Source organism: Amblyraja radiata, chromosome 11, assembly GCF_010909765.2.
Source record: "Amblyraja radiata isolate CabotCenter1 chromosome 11, sAmbRad1.1.pri, whole genome shotgun sequence".
Lineage (NCBI taxonomy): Eukaryota > Metazoa > Chordata > Chondrichthyes > Rajiformes > Rajidae > Amblyraja > Amblyraja radiata.
In genome coordinates this window covers 57,089,799-57,111,027 of record NC_045966.1, presented here as the reverse complement: position 1 = coordinate 57,111,027, position 21,229 = coordinate 57,089,799, and the positions used below count along the sequence as shown (strand labels likewise).

The 21,229-nt window shown below is 41.0% G+C and overlaps 1 protein-coding gene across 1 annotated transcript in view; it reads left to right on the top strand.

Annotated features, from left to right (window-relative positions):
- clint1 (clathrin interactor 1) overlaps window positions 1–21,229 on the top strand; it is a 163,489-nt gene that overhangs the window by 99,650 nt on the left and 42,610 nt on the right. The window contains exons 5-7 of the mRNA XM_033029978.1: window positions 1,303–1,467; window positions 15,802–15,976; window positions 20,237–20,465. Of these exons, the coding sequence (XP_032885869.1) occupies window positions 1,303–1,467; window positions 15,802–15,976; window positions 20,237–20,465 (569 nt within the window). The remainder of the gene's footprint in view (window positions 1–1,302; window positions 1,468–15,801; window positions 15,977–20,236; window positions 20,466–21,229) is intronic.

The following is a 21,229-nucleotide window of genomic DNA, read 5'->3' as shown; positions in this document are numbered from 1 at the left end:
TTTGTGGATGACACGAAGCTGGGGGGCAGTGTTAGCTGTGAGGAGGATGCTAGGAGGCTGCAAGGTGACTTGGATAGGCTGGGTGAGTGGGAAAATGCATGGCAGATGCAGTATAATGTGGATAAATGTGAGGTTATCCACTTTGGTGGCAAAAACAGGAAAGTAGATTATTATCTGAATGATGGCCGATTAGGAAAGGGGGAGATGCAACGAGACCCGGGGTGTCATGGTATACCAGTCATTAAAAGTAGGCATGCAGGTGCAGCAGGCAGTGAAGAAGGCGAATGGTATGTTAGCATTCATAGCAAAAGGATTTGAGTATAGTAGCAGGGAGGTTCTACTGCAGTTGTACAGGGTCTTGGTGAGACCACACCTGGAGTATTGCGTACAGTTTTGGTCTCCTAAACTGAGGAAAGACATTTTTGCCATAGAGGGAGTACAGAGAAGGTTCACCAGACTGATTCCTGGGATGTCAGGACTTTCATATGAAGAAAGACTGGATAGACTCGGTTTGTACTCGCTAGAATTTAGAAGATTGAGGGGGGATCTTATAGAAACTTACAAAATTCTTAAGGGGTTGGACAGGCTAGATGCAGGAAGATTGTTCCCGATGTTGGGGAAGTCCAGGACAAGGGGTCACAGTTTAAGGATAAGGGGGAAATCTTTTAGGACCGAGATGAGGAAAACTTTTTTCACACAGAGAGTGGTGAATCTCTGGAATTCTCTGTCGCAGAAGGTAGTTGAGGCCAGTTCATTGGCTATATTTAAGAGGGAGTTAGATGTGGCCCTTGTGGCTAAAGGGATCAGGGGGTATGGAGAGAAGGCAGGTACAGGATACTGAGTTGGATGATCAGCCATGATCATATTGAATGGCGGTGCAGACTCGAAGGGCCGAATGGCCTACTCCTGCACCTATTTTCTATGTTTCTATGTCTATGTCTATGACCAGTAAGCAAAAACGGATGGGAGAAAACTAAGAATAGAATAACAAAAAATTGACTTGATGGTTTGAAGTGTTAGCGACATGAAATGTTCTCAGCCAGCTTCATGTCAACTTCGCTGTCTTATTTACGAGTATTGATCTTCTAAACTTGCCAATCACCATGTTCCTATTAACAGAACACCTTTAAGATAATTAATACATTTATGATAAATGCACAATAACAGGTTTTCTATTTTGTGCACAGTACACTGGAAAGCTTTGATCTCACCCATTTAATTCCTTCCAAGTACAATTCACGTTGTTACATTATTGATTTGTGGCTTCTGTTGATCTACTGTCTATTTACCTGCTAATTTCAGATGAAGGTGGCAAGGACCAAGGAATAAATGTGCGACAGAAGGTGAAAGAAATGGTTGAATTTGTACAGGATGATGACCGTCTGCGAGAAGAGCGGAAAAAAGCCAAGAAAAACAAAGACAAATACATTGGGGTTTCTTCAGACAGTTCGGGCGGCTTTAGATACAGTGAGTATTGAGATGTTCTGTGACATAAAAAAAGATGAATAATGTTATGATTCTGACTTTGAAGCATATTTTGAAGAATCCATTCCAATTCAGATAAGGGGTAAAAATGAAGCTGAGCTAGTTTACATTTGGAAACAATTTTCAAAGCTAGCCTTGCAATAAATACAGTGACGTCCAAAAATCTCTGAACATTTATACCTGAATAATTTAATGGATAACATCAAAAAGAGCGCGCAACAATAAAATTGTGAAAAATGTGTACAAAACCATATTTTGTTGTGCAGTCTACCCAAGAAAGGTTCCTCGTCTGATATGGTCAATTGGCAATACTTTTATGCCCATTCTATGACCTTTTGAAATCCTAAGTGTTCAAATCGTAGTGATGGAAAGGCCAAAACTCGAAGTGTTGCCTGTACTTCTAGCAGGGAGTCACATAACTCCAGTGCAGAATTGTGTTATTTAAGGGTCCTTATTGAAAGTACACAGCTGGAAATGGTGTGAAGACAGGTTAACATTTGGTTGTGCTTAGTCTATAATGTTCATGAGGTGTACTTATTTCCAACTGTTTGAAGCAGAAGCATTGGAGATTTGTTGGGAAGCAGTAATAATAATAATAAATTTTATTTATGGGCGCCTTTCAAGAGTCTCAAGGACACCTTACAAAAATTTAGCAAGTAGAGGAAAAACATGTAAGCGGAATGAAATAAATAGTAGAGACATGACTAGTACACAAATTAAAGACAGAATTCAATTCAAAACACAATATGAGGCAATTCAAGCACAGATGAAAAGGGAGGGGGACGTGGGGCTAAGGATAGGCAGAGGTGAAGAGATGGGTCTTGAGGCGGGACTGGAAGATGGTGAGGGACACGGAATTGTGGATCAGTTGGGGGAGGGAGTTCCAGAGCCTGGGAGCTGCCCTGGAGAAGGCTCTGTCCCCAAAACTGCGGAGGTTGGATTTGTGGATGGAGAGGAGACCGGCTGATGTGGATCTGAGGGACCGTGAGGGTTGGTAGGGGGAGAGGAGGTCAGTGAGATATGGGGGGGCCAGATGGTGGAGGGCTTTGTAGGTGAGGACCAGGATTTTGTAGGTGATCCGGTGGGAGATGGGAAGCCATCTCCCACCGGGGAGATGGGAAGCAGTGGTCTTGTAGAGTAAGAAACTGGATTAAAAGCACAGGAAGAAGATGACCCATTTAACTGTATGCCCTGATCTCCCATTCAGTGAGATTATGGCTGCTCTGTCGCATAACTCCATGTATCATTATCCACAATCCCATATCACTGCTAGTAAAAAAAGCGACTACAATTTTAAAATAAATAACTCATTCAGCATTATTTGCCTTTTGCAGAATAGTTTTAAATTTCTGCCACTCCCTGCATTAAACATTTCCTTACTTAATTCCTTAATCCTGGTTCTATTGTTTTTAGATTATTCTCTCGGGCCCATGACCTACTCAACAAGAGCATTTTCTCACCATCATATTAAATTTCTTTCAATTGTCTGAAAGCTTTTATCAAATTATCCCACTTTTTCCAAATTCTGGGCAATACAATCCAATATGTGTACAGCTTATATTTTAACCGTTACAAGATAATGTTCCTGTAAACTGTAAGCTGTCCCCAGAAATATTCTCAGTGCACCCATTGTGGTCTAAACAAGGCTTGGTTTCACTCTTGTAGCTACCTCTATCCCACTGTATTTTCTTTCTTTAGAAAGGGAAATATTCTAGTTGTCAATTTAATTATTTTGTATCGATGGCATTTTAATCTGTGTGCATCTGAAACCCTTGAGCAGATCAGAATGTTTTATTAAAGGTAAAAGTGTAGCAGTGGATGACATTGCATTTGTTTATGTTGAAATCTATTTGCCATATTTTGGCCCATTAATTTATTATATCCTTGCAAACAGAGTAAACAAGATTTAAATTTAAAAAACCCCATCAATCCAGACACATAAATGTGAATTTCTATCCCATAATCTATGTTAATAAAAACAGTGAATAGTAGTTGGAGACCATTAGGTCATTCCTAAATGCTTATTTCCTATTCAGAACATTTACTTGCCTACATGTGCTTCAGCTTGAATTACCTGTTCCTTGAGGTCCTTTTAAATGTTCTTGTTTGCTGCTTGCGTCTCTTCAAAAAAATTACTCTGGTTCATTTAGAATAACCTGCCTTTTACAAATCCATGTGCAAAACCAGCACGATCGACTAAAATCGTTAAGTATTTTTTACTCTATTTTATAGTCTCCAAATAATTTCCTGTCAAAAGACGGGCTAAGATGCAAAAGATGTGCACGTTTCCATGCTAAAATTTATGTTATTGGATACGCAACTTTTGGGATGGCTTGTAATAAGCAAAACTTTTGATGAATTTGGCATTAAGTGCTCTGAATGGCCATATTTCAAAGTGTAACGATGGTTACTCTTGATGCCCACCCTATTTTAGAGTAACCAGCCTACCACCACAATGGTAAATTAAGACCAAAGAACTTTCCAAGTAGATTGATTTTTTCTAGGTTGAAGAAGTCAATAGATAATGAAATTATGAGAAGAAAGTAACCTTAATATCAAGATTCTGTAAAAGTAGCTGCATGCCAAAATTAGTGAATATTGTGAGTTGTATAACTGGATGTACCAGAAGTCATTGGTGTGGATCTCGCAAACAAAATATAAATTTCTTGGGACTTGAAAATGGAGAGCAAATTTGCACTGACCCACGGAGTGTGAGCAATATTTCCACCAGTGGAAAATAAATATTGTACATGCACAGGTTTCTGAATTCCAGTCGTTTATGACATTGGATAGGTCAGACAGACCCCATTCAATAGCTGTAAAATGAGTGGGATAGAAATCCACTGCTCCACGTGACTGTTGCAGTTTCTGAGAGTTTTTCCTCTTACTTTTTAAAAGCAAAGTACACAAATGGTGATGGTTTGAAAGAGAATGCTTATTATTGGAACGATGGCATTCATTGAATAAGGTAGATTATTTGGAATGTCAACATAATACTCAGAATATCTGCCGGCTTATTCCCTTTTCATCTTTTTCAATGGATTGTTAGGAACTACCGTCCATCCCTTCAACTCCCTCCCAGAATGTTTTGAAGCCAATCAATGATATTTCAGACAATGACATCAAAGGTGCATCCTGGATTCATAACTTAGGAACAAGAAATGCCTATCTGTTACCTAATTGATGCTACTTTCCTCGCTTCATAAGCGAGACTTGGGTTGCACTCTTCATTAATGTTTGCTGGAGAATATGCTGGAGAGGTTTCCTGAGAGCTCAAAAATACTCTTCTGTGCCCCAAAACATTACAGTACTCTATAGTATTTGGATTACAAGAGTTGCATGCAGATTTCGCTATAAACCATCAAGATCCTGTTCTTAACTTGGTGATTGTAATCATTAGTTATTGACCTATACGGAACTTGCCTGATGGTAGTTCCCTCATTCCCCTTGTAGTTAACAATCCCTTGTGTGCTGCATTTCTATTCTTATCATATCGTGCTTATCCCATGAATAGTCCTACATTATAACCCGTCTACACAGCTTGCTTCTAAATAACTCTTTCTTGTATTCTAAGCTCTTCTACTCTAATTACCGAGTTAGTCTTTTCGAACGTGACCATTAAGATACCTTTACCAAGCTGGCCTAATTCCCCATCATCTTTTTACAATAAGGCAGTTAGGTTGACCATATAACAAACTTTTCCTATTTTTCTTATGGTTCCTAGTGATTCCTTCATTTTCTGCCTACCAGCACTTTCCCATGCCCATGAGATCCATTTCTAGTCAAGTCGAGTCAAGAGAGGTTATTGTCATGTGTTCCAGATAGGACAATGAAATCCTTCCTTGCTGCAGCACAACAGAGTATTGTAAGCATAAATACAGAACAGTTCAGTGTGTCTATATAGCATAAACCATATATATACACATAAATAAACAGATAAAGTGCAATAGGCTGTTATAGTTCAGAGTTTGGTTGATGGCGAGTTTAATAGTCTGATGGCTGTGGGGAAGCAGCTGTTCCTGAACCTGTATGTACCAGATTTCAGGTTCCTGCACCTTCTACCTGATGGCAACAGAGAGATGAGTGTGTGGCCAGGATGGTGTGGGTCCTTGATGATGTTGGCAGCCTTTTTGAGGCAGCTACTGCGATAGATCCCTTCGATGGTGAGGAGGTCAGAGCCGATGATGGACTGGGCAGTGGTTACAACTTTCTGCATTCTTTTCCGCTCCTGGACGCTCAAGTTGCCGAACCAAGCCACGATGCAACCAGTCTGCATGCTCTCTACTGTGCACCTGTAGAAGTTCGAGAGAGTCCTCTTTGACATACCGAGTCTCCGTAATCTTCTCAGGAAGTAGAGGCGCTGATGTGCTTTCTTTATAATTGCATCAGTGTGCTGGGATCAGGAAAGATCTTTGGAAATATGCACGCCCAGGAAATTTAAGTTCTTCATTTCAAGTGACGTTGCCTAATGTCCCTTCTAGGAGCTGCCAAACCACCTCACCACCACCTTGCTGAATACTCCTCGTTCAGCCCCTATATTTATTTTCATCTTTTGCTCTAATTGTTCACCACCTTTCATCTTTATTTTCAAATTCATTCATTCTTTTAATTCCACATTACCTATCCCACCAATTAAATAACAAAAGAGCAAAGATATTTGCAACAACTTAAGTTTTGGATTCTCGTCACTTTATAATCATACATGAATTCTGTGTCTTGAGTGTGATATCCAACTTTCATTCTAATGGACACTCCTCAATGCATCTCATTCAGCTACACACTCTGTCAAGTCTGAGTTTACGTAACTCACCCATTATGTAAGTAGGGGAGTTACAATTATTCATTGAAATCTAATTTGAGTGGGCTCTTTTATCACCTGCTTTTTGAGTGTTACAGGAATATGGTACTTAATAGGTTGGTAAATTTGTTTTTTGGAGTAAATTATTAATACTTTGGAAGAAAATCTTGGGCTCATAAATGCACAATTAATAAAAACCCAGACGCTGAGGTGCTAAAAATCCAATTAGGTTGTATAATTTTACTATTATGCAAAAGTATTTTGTTGGCTTAGTTAAACTATTATCCACAAGCTTTCTTATCAAACATATTATCAAACATGCCACTTCGCAGAACTTATTCCTTGAAGAGCCAAAATGCCATTACTTATAAAATGTGATATATATAGAGGAGAAGTGTAGTAAATAGAAAACTGACTACATTCATTAATTCTTTAAGTATTGAGTAATTTTCTAGAGCAAATTAAAAGAAACATGGAGACTATTCAGCAATTTGAGGCTGTTTCTGTACACAAAGAATTATTCATATGTCATATGTCATATGCCTTCCAGTTGACTATTTTGTAAATTTGGACTTTGGACTGCAAATGGACATCAATTTGGTATCACATGTTAAAGTATAGATCACAAAACTATTTTTGCCCACTTTATTGGCTTACGAAGCAGCTTGCACTTTATTACAGAAGAAGAGACATTGTGCTGGAGTAGCTCAGTGGATCAGGCAGCATCTCAGAAAAAGGCAACCTTTCTGGTCAGGACCCTTCAAGCTAATTGTAGGTGAAGGAAAAGACGAAGGACAGAACAAAGCCTGCCAGTGAGGAGGGTTATTTGATACAGACAGATGGTTGGACAGAGGCCAGAGATGAAAAAGACAGAAGGTGTGGGACAATGATTGAAGAATTGTGAACTATCAAGCTAGAGGAAGGAGTGTAGGGGAGGGGAGAAAAAGGTGCATTTGGATGGGGCACGGGAGAGGGGGAGGGTTATGTAGTTCCCTGAAATTGGAAAATTCAACGTTCACGTTGTTGGGTTGTTAGATACCTCCAGTTTGCATGTGGCCTCACTCTGGCAATGGAGGAACCCAAGACAAAGCGGTCAGAGGAATGGGAAGAGGAGCTAAAATGGTTAGCAACCTGGAGGTCTTGCAGGCCAAGACAGACGGAGGACAAGTGCTCGGCAAAACAAGCACCGGGCCTAAGGTTGATCTCGCCGATGTACAGGAGGCCACATTGAGGACACCAGATGCATCAGATGAGGTTAGACGAGGTGTGTATGAGCCCCCTCTCGCACCTGGAAGATCTGCTCATGTCCCTGAATAGAAGTGAGGGAGGAGGTATATGGGCAGGTGTATCTCCTGTGGTTGTAGGGGATGGTACCTGTGGTAGGGTGATTTGGGTGGGAAGGGATGAATCAACATAGACTTTGTGGAGGGAGCGGTCTCCGCAGAAGGTGGAAAGTGGTGGGAATGGGGAAAATGTGACTGGTGGTCAATGCTAGTTACCTAAGATGGCGCCTCCCTGTGGCGACATTTTGCCAGCAGCATAAAAGAAAATCTCCAAATATAGTATTTCTGAGCTCACCTGTATCAAAGAACCTGCAGAAATCAACGATGTAAGTAGCGAGCTGCTAACGCATTAAAATATTGTAACGCTACTGTGACCTCCCGAATATAGCGACTGTCAGTACTGTACCTGTAAACACTGGGCAGGCCTTCATGGAGTCCGGAATCGAGGCCGTCAGGCAGTATCTCCCAGCAGCAACGGAGCTGGAGGTCCCGACTGTAAGGGAATCCCCGATCTCAGGGGAATCCCCAACCTCGCGGAGACTCGCAAGTACTGTACCTTTAAACACCGAGGAGGGCTTCATGGAGTACAGAAACGTGGTCGTCGGGCAGGACTACAACTAAGACTGAAGCGTAAGGGACTTCGGCCCCCTCTCCCTACTATCCTACTGGCCAATGTACAGTCACTAGACTACAGTTCGCATACCGCCACAACAGGTCAACGGTAGATGCAATTTCACTGGCTCTCCACTCCGCACTGGACCACTTGGACAATAAAAACACCTACGTCAGGCTGTTATTTATAGACTACAACGCGGCGTTTAATACCATCATCTCTTCCAAGCTGGTTACCAACCTCACGGAACTGGGCCTCTGCGCATCCCTCTGCAATTGGATCCTCGACTTCCTCATCCACAGACCACAGTCTGTTCGAATTGGAGGAACTACTTCATCCTTAGTAACAATTAGTATGGGAGCACCTCAAGGCTGCGTGCTCAGCCCCCTGCTTTACTCACTCTATACCCATGACTGCATAGCCGGTCATAGTGCGAACTCCATCATCAAGTTCGCCGATGACACCACTGTGGTTGGACGAATCACAGATGGGGACGAGTCAGAGTATAGAAGTGAGATCGACCGACTGACCAAATGGTGCCAGCACAACAACCTGGCTCTCAACATCAGTAAGGCCAAGGAACTGATTGTGGACTTTAGTAGGGGAAGGATGAGGACCCACAATCCTGTTTTTATCAACGAGATGATGGTGGAGAGGGTCAATAATTTCAAATTCCTGGGCATGCATATATCAGAAGATCTTTCCTCGACCCAGCACACCGAAGCAATTGTAAAGAAGGCACATCAGTGACTCTACTTCCTGAGAAGATTACGAAGATTCGGCATGTCAAAGAGGATTCTCCTAAACTTCTACAGGTGCACGGTAGAAAGCATTCTCACTGGTTTCATCGTGGCCTGGTTCGGCAACTTGAACGTCCAGGAGCGAAAAAGGCTACAAAAAGTTGTGACCACTGCCCAGTCCATCACCGACTTTGACCTCCCCACCATCGAATGGATCTATCGTAGTCGCTGCCTCAAAAAGGCAGCCAAAATTATCAAGGACCCACATCATCCTGGCCACACACTTATCTCACCACTGCCATCAGGAAGAAGGTAGGGAGCCTGAAGACTGTAACGTCCAGGTTCAGGAACAGCTTCTTCCCAACAGCCATCTTGCTATTAAACACAACGAATAAGCTATGAACTGCAAAATACTATTATTATTTATTATTTGCACTATATTTGTTATTTATTGAACTTTTTCTTTTTTTCCTCCGTTAAATACAATGTTTACATATTCACATATTCTGTTGTGCTGCAGCAAGTAAGAATTTCATTGTACCGTCTGGGACATATGACAATAAAACACTCTCTCTCTCGGTTACTCAACACTTGCACTTTATTACATTCAGTTTAGATGCTTGTATTGTTAGCAGCAATGAGGGTACAAAACGTATGGTCCCACTTCCTCTTTCTGTGTTATGCAGCTTGGGTTGGTCAGGAAATAGTCCTCAAAGCTTATGCAATGCTCTTCGTATGTCTTTACGTCTAGCAGCATGGAAGCACATTCCTTCAGCTGAACTCATTTACATTAATCATAAAGCTCTCAATTACACAAATGCTACAGTAAATCAATTCTATTTGTGTATTTTATATATGGTGGAAGAGTTATGTCATGTATTAGAGCATTACATAATATCCAAGAAGTTTTAAATTTGAGGTTTTCTGTCAAGTTATTTGGATTATTCATGGGATCTGATGGGAAACAACCGAAGAGGAGCAATCTGAATCTTTCTCATTGAGATATATGAACCTTTTAGTAATAAATAGAACTGTAGTTAGCAGCATTATAATTTCAGGTGATTTGTCTACATATCACCACAGACTTTACGAAATTCTTTTGTTTTGGTTTCTACACCTCATAAGAATCTGACAGCCAGCTGCTGTCAGTGAGCTAAACTTGAATGATGTCCAAAGTTATCAATATTTATTTGGAGCTTATTTCTCCTAATGGACTTTTCTCTGGCACAGTATCCCACAAATGTGGGATATTTTCTTTGTTAAAAGCACCATATAAATCCAGGTTGTTCAGCTATCAGTTATGTTGGCGAGCTCGAGGGATGTGAATAACTGTTAAATGGATGTTCCTACAAATTTCTAAAGCAGCAGCTGATTTTGGTGTTCGCATTTGGGATTTATCGGCCAGTAAGTCAGCAATATTAAAATAGAGACTATATGTTCACATTTGGGTGTTGGTATTGTCCAACCGCAGTTCTGTGTGCAAAGGATTAGAATCTTGCTTAAAGTAAGAGCCTCAAAAATAACTTACTTAGCTATGTTTGAAAATAAACATATTTTCTGCATTGTTTTTAAAAAGGTTTAGATGTACATGTTTCAGTGGTGCAGATTACCACGTACCAGGTTTTTTTCTTTTTAACGAAAACATTAGATATTGAATTACATCTATGTATTCCAGTAATTCATAGAATTATAGAAACATAGAGCATAACAACAGGCCCTTCCTACCAACCTCGTCCATGCTTATCCACGCTAATCCAATTTGCCTGCATTAGGCCCTCCACTCCTTTCCTATCCCAGTAGCTGTCCAAATGCCTTTTTAAATATTGTAATAGTATCAGGTTCCGGAAGCATATTGAATATGAGAAATAAAAAAGAGATGCTGATCTTGTTGGGTTTGTACCGTAGGCCCACAAATAGTCGTCAAGAATTAGAGGAACAAATATGTCTGGAGATTCCATACAGATGCAAGCTTGATTAGGCTGTCATAGTAGGGGATTTTAACTTCCCCAATAAAGACTGGGACTGTCCTCGTGCCAGAGGTTGGATGGGGTTGAATTTGTTATCTGTGTTCAGGAACGTTTCCTTGGGCAGTGTACAAGGGAGAGGGCAAAGCTTGACTTTTAGGGAATTGGACAAGCCAAGTGACTGAAGTGTCTTTGGGTGAGCTTTTTGGACCAGCGGTCACAGTTCTATTTGTTTTAAAACAGTAATGGATAAGGACCGGGCTGGTCCACAAGTTAATGTTCAAAGTGAGTCAAGGACAACATTGATGGTATTAGAAAGATATTAGAAAGGAAATGATTAAAGTTGGTTATTTGTGGGCAAAGTGATGTCTGGAAAAGTGAGATGTTATTTAAGTGTGATAATGAAAGTTCAGGGTTTCCACATTCTTGTTAGAGTGAAGGGCAAGCTAGGCAGCTAAGAACCCTAGTGACAAGAGAAATAGTGGCTCTGGTCAAGATACAGAGGCATGGGTCAGGTGTGGGCAGCTGGGATTAAGTGTTTCTCTGGTGGAGTAAAGGGGGTTCAGGAGCATACATTAGAAGGAAATCAAAAGAGCAAAAAAGGGTCATGAGATGGCTCTGGCATTTAAGATTAAGGAGAATTCAAAAAGCTTTAATTAATTAATAAATATATAAGGGGAAAATGGTAAGTAGAGAGAGAAGAGGGTTGCTCAAAAATCAAAGAGGTAATCTCAAAGTGGAACCACAGGAGATGGGCAAAGTCCTCTGAATATTTCTTATCTGTTTTTTACCATGGTGAAGAAGCCTTTTGGCATATTGGCCTTCATCCGTAAGAGAATTGAGTGTAGCTGTTGGGATGCTATGTTACAGTTGTACAAGATGTTGGTGAGGTTGCTGTTGGAGTAATGTGTTCCGTTTTGTTTACTCTGCTATTAGAAAGATGTAATTAAGCTGAAAAGAATGCAGAGAAGATTTACAAGGATGTTGTCAGGACTCCAGGGCCTGAGCTTTTAGAGCAAAGTTTGGCAGGCTAGGATTTTATTGCTTGGAGGCTGAGAATGATCTTACAGAGGTGTTTAAAATAATGAGGGGTATTGATAGGGTAAATGCACAGAGTTATTTTCCAATTGTTAGGGAAAAAAAAAACTAGAGTCCATCAGTTTATGTGAGAGGGGAAAGATTTAATGGGAACCTGAGGGCCAATTTGTTCCACACAAAGTGGTGTGTATGTGGAACAAGCTGCTGATGAAGTGATTTGAAACGGGTATAATAACTACATTTAACAGACATTTGGGCAGGTACATGAATAGAAAGGTCAAGGAGGATATGGGCCAAACATGGGCAAATGGGACTAGCTTAAATGGAGTATCTTAGTCAGCATGGTTGACTTGGACCAAACATCCTGTTTCCGCACTGTACGACTCTGACTCACTGACTCCTCAGGTGCCAAATTGACTACAAGATGAATTGCTTGCATTATTTTCAATCTTGTATGCATGTTCACAATATGGTCTCCTTTACATCAGGGAAACTGTACTTTGGAAACGCCCCCTGTCTTTCTTGAACGTGGTCTCGGGCCTCTTGTTGCTTTTCATTTTAATGCTTTTCCTGCTCTGACTCTTATGCATCCAAAGGCCTACCTTGCTACTGCCATGCATTGGTGCAACTTGAATGGATGGCACCTGCACCAGTGATTTGTGGAAACCCTCTCCCTTTTCAGCAATGCCTGCCCTTAATAAGATTGTGCCTTTGCTTCAGCTTTTGTTTCTCTTCTCTTCTGTTCTCTATATATTAAACTAGCTTATTTCAAACCTTCCAATATTGTGATGAGAGGTAATTGAATTGAACTATTAACTATGTCTCCACAGGTAACTGCTTGATCCGAGCATTGCTCACTTTTTGATTATTTTTGCCCGAGGTTCAGATCATGATAAAGCAGCCAATAAACTCTCTTGAATGAAGAATAGTGACATTACTGTGATACTAAATTAGAAACAGGTGGAACTATATTCTTGCAGGACCTATTCTATTTAGGAAAGGAGAAAGTAATGGAAAATACAAAATTAAAATGTAGGAATTTAGGTTTGATATTTTATTAATATTACAGCCTTTTCTGGATAACAGATGCCTAACCAATGTAAAAATTAATTTGCCATTGACAAAGACTCTGCTGTTGGTTAGGTACCTTGCATTGAAAAATCGTGGCTTTGTTTCTTGTCACAATACAGCTGATAGAATTATTGGCATTTATTCTCCTTTTGTACAGTGTATTATCTTAAAACTTACTCTTGTGCACTTGCTCTATTCTACATTACATGCACCAAGCAACAAGAGATAATTGATTAGATTTATGCTGCAAATTTAGTCTGTCTCTCTGAGTTCCCCACAATGTCACTTACTTAAATATTCATAAGATTCACTTACTTTCTTCCCCTGTTATATAGCTCCATAATCAAGCTGGCAGAAAAGCTGAATTTGGATGAGAGCTGCTTGTACTATGATAGGATCACGCAGTTCACAATCGGTTTAAAAGATCTGAATGAATCTGTTTAACAAATTTATTTAATAAAAGGAAAAGCAAAAAACTGCAGCTACTGGAAAATGTAAAAAAGACCAAAATATGCTCGACCTGCTCAGCAGGTTGAGGAGCCTCAACGGAGAGAGTAATGGGACCTGTCCAACTGCTGCATTTAGTAGGTGGATCTTTTACCACTATGCCTACCCACATTTCCGAAGCCCAACGGAAAGGATCAGAACTTCTCCACAACATGGACTCATGCACTACTTACAAGGGTAAATCGTTGACTAGACTCCAACTTCTTTGTCAATGTTTGGTTTACTAACATCTCAACTACTCGTCCTTTCCACTTTAATTACCTAAATGTCCAACCATCTGACTGCCTTTACAAGATACATTTATTTGTCACATGTGCCAGTTGGCACAGTGAAATGTAATCACCATACAGCCATACAATAAAATTAAAGGACCCAACACACGATAGAGTTCAACTTAAAACATCCCCACACAGCAGAATCAAAGTTGACCACTGTGACGGAAGGCACCAAAGTCAGTCATCTTTCTCGAATGTTCCTGATGTTCACCCGTGTCGGGGCCTCCGAAGCCCTCCGCAGTCGCCGCTACGGGCGGCCCGCCGCTCAGGCCCGCTCGCCGGGATGTTGGAACTCCGACGTGGAACGGGAGGCCAACCACAGCGGCTTGGACCTCCAAAACGGCCGCCGCTTCCCACCGGAGTCCGCGGCTCCCGACATCCCCAAGCCGCGCCGGGCGGAGAGTCAACGTTGGCGGCCCTTGGCCAAGGGCCCCAGGGACTCCGCGATGTCGGTCAGCGCCGCGATGTTGGAGCAGCGGGCCCAACGCTCCGGAGCTTCAAACGGCGATCCAGGTAGATATCGCCCGCTCCCCGGTGAATCCAACGCCGCTGCCGAAGCTCTGGTCCGGTCCCCGATCTCCGGTAGGAAAGGCCGCTCCGCTCCAGTGGTAGGTCGCGAGGAGGGGGGGCGAAGACGCGACTCGGAGAAATAGTCGCATCCCTGCCAGGAAGCGACTGGGAAGCGGTCTCCCCCTCCCCCACATAGAAAACTAAAGTCTCCCCGAAACAAACTGGTTAGACAAATTAAAATTAAAAAAAGACGGACAGACTGTAGGCAGAGGCGCCTTCAATGCGGCGCCCCTAACGACAGACTATATTATCAACCACTGCCATGTTACTCTTTGTTGCTTTGCCTAAACGCTCATTGGTTTAGCCAAAATAGCTATGCCTTAGCCAGGAAAATAAAATAAGGTCCTCCTAAAACATTAGAGCTAAGAGGATGATGATACCCTGGTTAGGTTAAAATGCAGATTTCATCAATTATTAAAATTCAAAACAATTTATTAAAAATCAATAAAGCAGCATTGAAACAGACTCTGGTATCAATTTGTGTTCTTCTAAACTCACAGGTACAAACAACTTTGGCACCAGCTTTTACACCTGATGGAGAATTTAACTGTAGAAACGAGGAACTGCAGACGCTGGTTTACAAGTGATACAGTTCATCCATAGCTTAACTACTGTGAGATGTACTGTGTGGTAGAAATGAACCGTGAACACATTTTATGTTTCTTTGATAATCCTTTTTTCACAATGGATACACTGGAAAGGTACCACCAGCGCTGTTTCTGTAGAATTACTAAAATTCAAGGGAAAGATAAGTGAACTAAAATCAGCATCCTGACCCACGAACGACACTGCTAAGGTCTTAATTGCATTTGTAGGCTCTCTTGATAAAGCCACACCATAGGCACATCCAACATCAGATCTCATTTTGACCACAGAGCAGAAATGATTCAAGGATATCTTCACAGTATCCTGTGCGGGGGGAAAAAAGTAATGCAGCATCCCCACAAATATATGGGAATCCCGTGTGCATGACTATGCAATATTGGGATGGAGCTTCCAGGATGATTCAGAAGGGGCCGTGAGTCAGTATGTCAAGAGCGCACAACAGCTCTTTGAGTTGCATTAAGAGCATACCACTGCACAAGCTATGGGAAAGTGAGTGGTTCAGAATACATAGAATGGAGTTGGGATTTAAGTCTCTTCAATCCCATAGGATTAAGAAGAACATTTTTTAAATAAACATCGTAATATTTTAATTTAAAAGGTACAGGGACAAAGATGTTAATGCATTTGCTAATAACATTGGTAACTTTTCAGTGATTACAGTTATAAACGCTATCGTTTCTTGTTTTTGTTTAAAAAAAGACAGATAACAGGCATTGCTGTGATCTGAGAACAGTTTAAAAGTGTTTTGAAAGTTTATGGTTCACCTGATCAAAGCTAGGATTTGTGGAATGTCAAGGCAAGCTGAAGATGGTTGCTAAATTTATGTTATTTTATTCCATTGTGTTACGCAGGTGACAGGTATGATTCAGAGCCAAAATCCAAATGGGATGATGACTGGGACAAAGGCAACAAAGGTGTTTTTCCATTCAGTGAAAAGCTTGGAGAGATAAGTGATAAAATTGGGACCACAATTGATGATACGATCAACAAGTTCAGAAAAAAAGACAAAGATGACTCACCAGAAAGGTAAATTATCCCTTCAAAATTAATGTGCAGATTTTCTCCTGGGCTATGTTTCTACATGCGCCTCAAATCAATGTGGGAGAAATCACTATGGTAGGATCACAGACTGGATATCTAAAAAATAGCAGAAAATGCTGGAATTGTCATGGGTCACGAAGCCTCTGTGGAAAAAGTAACTGTTCATATTTCCAGTCAAAAGCATTTTGTCAGAATTCTTTCCCTGTTCTAATGAAGGGTCTTTAACCCAAATTACCACCTGTTTGTCTTTTCATAGACATTGCCTGATCTGCTGAGTGATTCCAGCAATTTGCATTTTTACAATGAGAAGTTGTCTTCATTTGTGATTTCTAATCTCTTATTACATTAGAAATAATAATTGCTTGGCACTCTGAGTGCCATCCATCAGCTCAAGCCTGAATATGATCTGTTTTGTTGGCTGTGGTCTATGAGGAGCACCGTGTGAACACACTCACTTCCAATCCCATGAAAGAGGAAAAAGCATCAATGAAACAGCCAAATATGATTGAGTGAAGAACACCACCCTGATAAACTACTTGTAGTGATTTCTTGAAGCTGAATTGATTAGCTATGAAGCACAGATGTTTCTTATTTAATTCTATCATTTCAATCACTGCGCAGGTTTTCTTTAATTCCACAATTGTTCTCTGTTCCGTTCTAGAATTGACCATGTTTTGGCATAAGCTACAATGAGATCTAGAGCCAAGATTTTGTTCTGGGCCACATTGTGGCAATCAGTGAGAAGCATATTGGTGAATCTGGCAATTGATGAAATTGGGGTTGCCACCTTCCATCATTGCTCTCATCTTTCAATAAAGTAGGATGTTAATGATTAGAGCTGATATGGATTAGATACAACTAAACAACTCTACATATAATTGGGTAGAAACCAATGGTGTAAACATACTGAAATAGTTTGGCTGGGGATCAACTGCTCCATGGCTGGGGTGTTAGGGCCAAGAGTCTCTACTATATTGTGTATTGTTAGCTGCATGGTAATATTGCAAGAACTTGTTCTAAACAATTAACATTAATCATCATGTGAATCTCAGATGGTGTCCAGGAACACAACCTTGGCATTCGGAAGCAAAAATAGGTGCAAATATTTCAAACAAGTCTGAAAAAGGGTCCCGTGCCAAACTGTCACCTATCCATTTTCTCCAGAGATGCTGCCTGATCCGCTGAGTTAATCCAGCATTTTGTGTCGCTGTCTTTGGTATAAACCAGTATTTGTAGTTGCTTTTTTATTATATTTCACGCAAGTCTTTAGGGCTCGTCTATTTTGATCTGTTATCACTTGGATAGAAGTACCTGCAATTACTCCAAGTGTTAGTCATTAATTGTCCATTAGTTTTCATGAATGTTTCTGGAAAGCTACAGAGATTTGGTTATGGGATCGCTTAGTTCCATCTAGTGTGAGGTGTTCACTCTTTTGGCAAAAGTACAAGTACATGCTCCTGTATTGTTTGCTATGTAGAGGAAGACCATGTGGCCCATCAAGCCTATGCCTGCACTCAAGGCAACCCCGTACCCAACCATTTCCATGTAACCTATTCTCCTCATGTCCTTTATTTCCCCAACTTCACCCTGGAACCTCCCACCAGGAAGCAAGTGCAAACTCACACAGACAGCACCATAAATCAGGATGTAACCCAGATTGCTGATACTATGAGGCAGCACCACTTCCTGCTGTGCCATCGAGCAATCCTTGAAGATACCACAGACCAGTTTTAATACTTAATTTGCTCCGTACTGTTCAGTTTTGAGTTATTAGGTCAGTTATGAATTTAGCATGATGGTACTGCCACACAGAATGGTGCTGGATATCTTTTTTGTGAAAACAGATTATTAACAACGCTTCCGTGAGATTATGCATCAATAGTTGCCAACTTGACAAGGATGTGGTCAAGTAGGTTTTTCCCCCATAGTTCTCTTCCTACTTGCTGCCATCCTAGCCTTGAAAATGTATTTGTTGCTAACCTGGTCAGAAAAATGGGAATTTACTCATTCACAATCATTGTTCACAGAATTTTACACAATGTAACTTTTTTTTTGCATCTACTGAACATCCACATTTGGAACATATTGTGCTCTTCAATATGACAAAAATGCTGGAGTAACGTAGCGGGTGAGGCAGCATCTATGGAGAGAAGGAATAGGCGACGTTTCGGGTCGAGACCCTTCTTCAATATAAGAATGCTTTGACTTCAAAACTAAAACTAAATTTTCTGTGGCCAATTGATTAAATGCTCTGGAGAATATTAGTTTTGTTTGCTTTTCAAAAAATGAACTAGTTTTAACTTGGGCTGCATGAGTTCAATAAAAGTAACAGAAATTCTTAGTTTTGATTCATATTTATATCTCCTCTACATCTGCAAAGAAATTAACAATATATTTACCTAAAAACAAAGTTAATGCTTAGCAAGTCAACTCCAAATGAAATTACTGCTTAAGGGATCCAAAGACCTGATCTAATCTAGAAAATGGGCCATTTATTTATTTTTGAGCACCTACCAGAAGTTACCTCCACAGCTGCATAGTTACTGCCTTTTATGGTTGGAAGCTATTTGACAATTGGAGGCGTCTATCTGTAGCTGTGCCACTCACCTGACTCGACCTGCATAGTTTGTTAGGGGATTGAGCTGCGCTGCTATGGAGGTCAGGGAGCCAGTGGCCACTTGGGGTTTTGTGTTGTCGGCTAACTCATGCTGTCAGTAATACAGACAGCATCTGGTCTGCTGAATGGTGAGGGACACATCTGAACCTTTTGAATCCCCACAGGAGTAAATACAGTGTTTGAAAAACTATTTATTAATGTGCATCATTTTTTGGTTTGGGCTTTAGATGCACATTAGTACAGGTTGCTGGATGTTATTTCAGCCATGATGAATTTTACTGTGGATCTGCTGAGAAGTCTTTAATCCAATGCCCAGCAACGTAAACACCTTTTAGGAGATGGCACATGGTAGTACACTGGTAGAAAAGGCAATTGTTTGTAACTGGAAAACTTGGGCTGATCATCAAAATATTTGCCTGCATTATTTTGAGATAAAAAACAGGAGTAAAAACCTGATCGCACCAAAGGACACAACTTTTCCTTATGAATGCCTCCTATTAGGACCAACTATCTAAAGAAGCGTGATCATTGACTTTCCCTCCTTCATAACATTGGAACTGGAGCTTGCAGAGTTGATGGCATTGCACAGTTTCCCAGTAAGTCCTGAGATATACCAATTGATATCCACAAATAATAAGACCCTGATATCCAATCTAGACCAGTTGCAACCCAAGTGGCATCAATTGTCCTCCAACACAAATGATCCAAAACACCATAACACGCATGGTGTTTTGTCCACGGTAAAAATCATTATGGCTGAAATAAGCCAACATCATTGAATTGGTGTGCAGTACATCATTCTTTAGAAGTGGCAACACAAGTCGACAAGCTAGTGAAGGCAGCACAGGGCATGCTTGCCCTCATTGTCCAAGACATTAAGTGTAGGAGTTGGAACATGTACAAAATGTTAGTTTGGTCATACTTTGAGCATTGTGCGCACGTCTGGTTATTCTACAGTAAAGATGTGATTAAGCAAGAGTGTGTAGAAAAGATTCACAGGATGTCACCTGGATTGCGGGACTTGAGTTACAAGAAGAAATTAGATAGGATGATTCAGTTTTCCCTGGAGCAAAGATGGCTGACAGGCGACATGAGTGTAAAGACTTATGAGAGACGATATAAGGTGAAAGGGAGCAAGTTTAAAGGGGATCCGAGGGGTAAATTTTTACAGTGGTTGATATCTCAAATGAGTTGCCAGAAAAGATGGAAAGAGGCATGAGTATTTAAGAGGTATCTGGACTCGCACTTGAATGACAAAGGGCTGGAGGGATGTTGAATTGATGTGGGCATGTGGCATGAGTGTTATTATACACGATATTCAACAAACACTTGACAAGAAACTTTAAAGATTATGGCCAAAATGTAGTTATGTCGGTCTAAAGATGGCTTCTGTTTCAAAGATGCAATAATCGCATTGTGGACCTTTGTACCATATAGACTAATCTCACGACCTGTGATCACTTTTCCAGATATTAGCTATTTATTTCTAACTAATTTCAAATTAAGATCCCATTCATTATTCCCTCATTTTTCAATTTGTTTCTGATCTGGTAGTTCTCTGTTGTCTCATAATCAGTCACCTTTTACTCACTGCAATTTGCTTTTGTTGTGTTTATTTTGAATTTCAGCGATAGCGAGGAGGAGAGAAGATCTAGAAACAATGGCAAAATTGGGAAATCTGAATACAAGGACAATGAAGAGACGGTGACGACCAAATCTATCCATATCACCCAAGCAACAGAGACCACGACCACCCGGCTTAAACGATCCGGAGTACCTTCCAAAACTGTTGACCTTGGCGCTGCAGCCCATTACACAGGAGATAATCCAAATCCAGAAGAAAACTCTGCTGCAAAGGTGGGAATTGCAAATTCTAGAACTATACCTTAGTGCCTAGGTATATATGCTTTTTATTTTTGCACGATTATTTGTTTCAAGCATGTAATAACATCTCTGTACATAGAGAGAGTCTGTTTCCTCACTGTGTTTCTGCCAGCTCTTTGCAAGGCCTATTCAATTGCTCCCACTTCACGTAGTCTTGTGGCACTGCAAAAGTTTTCAATTTTCTGTCCTTTTCGTTTTTTAAGTTAACATGAAGTATATCAGATTTCTCTGCAGTAATAAGTTCATTTGAATACAGTGCCTTCCATAATGTTTGGGACAAAGACCCATCATTTATTTATTTGGAAGGTAGACAAAAATGCTGGAGAAACTCAGCGGGTGAGGCAGTATCTATGGAGCGAAGTAATCGGTGACGTTTAGGGTCAAGACCCTTATTCAGACTGATGTGGAGGTGGGGGAGGGGAGTGGTGGGGGGAAGAAGAAAGGAAGAGACAGTAGGCTGTGGGAGAGCTGGGAAGGGGAGGGGAAGGAGGTAGAAAGCAAGGACTACCTGAAATTGGAGGTCAATGTTCATACCAGTGGGGTGTAAACTACCCAAGCGAAATATGAGGTGCTGTTCCTCCAATTTCCGGTGGGACTCACTCTGTCCATGGAGGAGGCCCAGGACAGAAAGGTCGGATTCGGAATGGGAGGGGGAGTTGAAGTGCTGGGCCACCGGGAGATCAGGTTGGTTATTGCGAACCGAGCGGAGGTGTTGGGCGAAGCCATCGCCTAGCCTA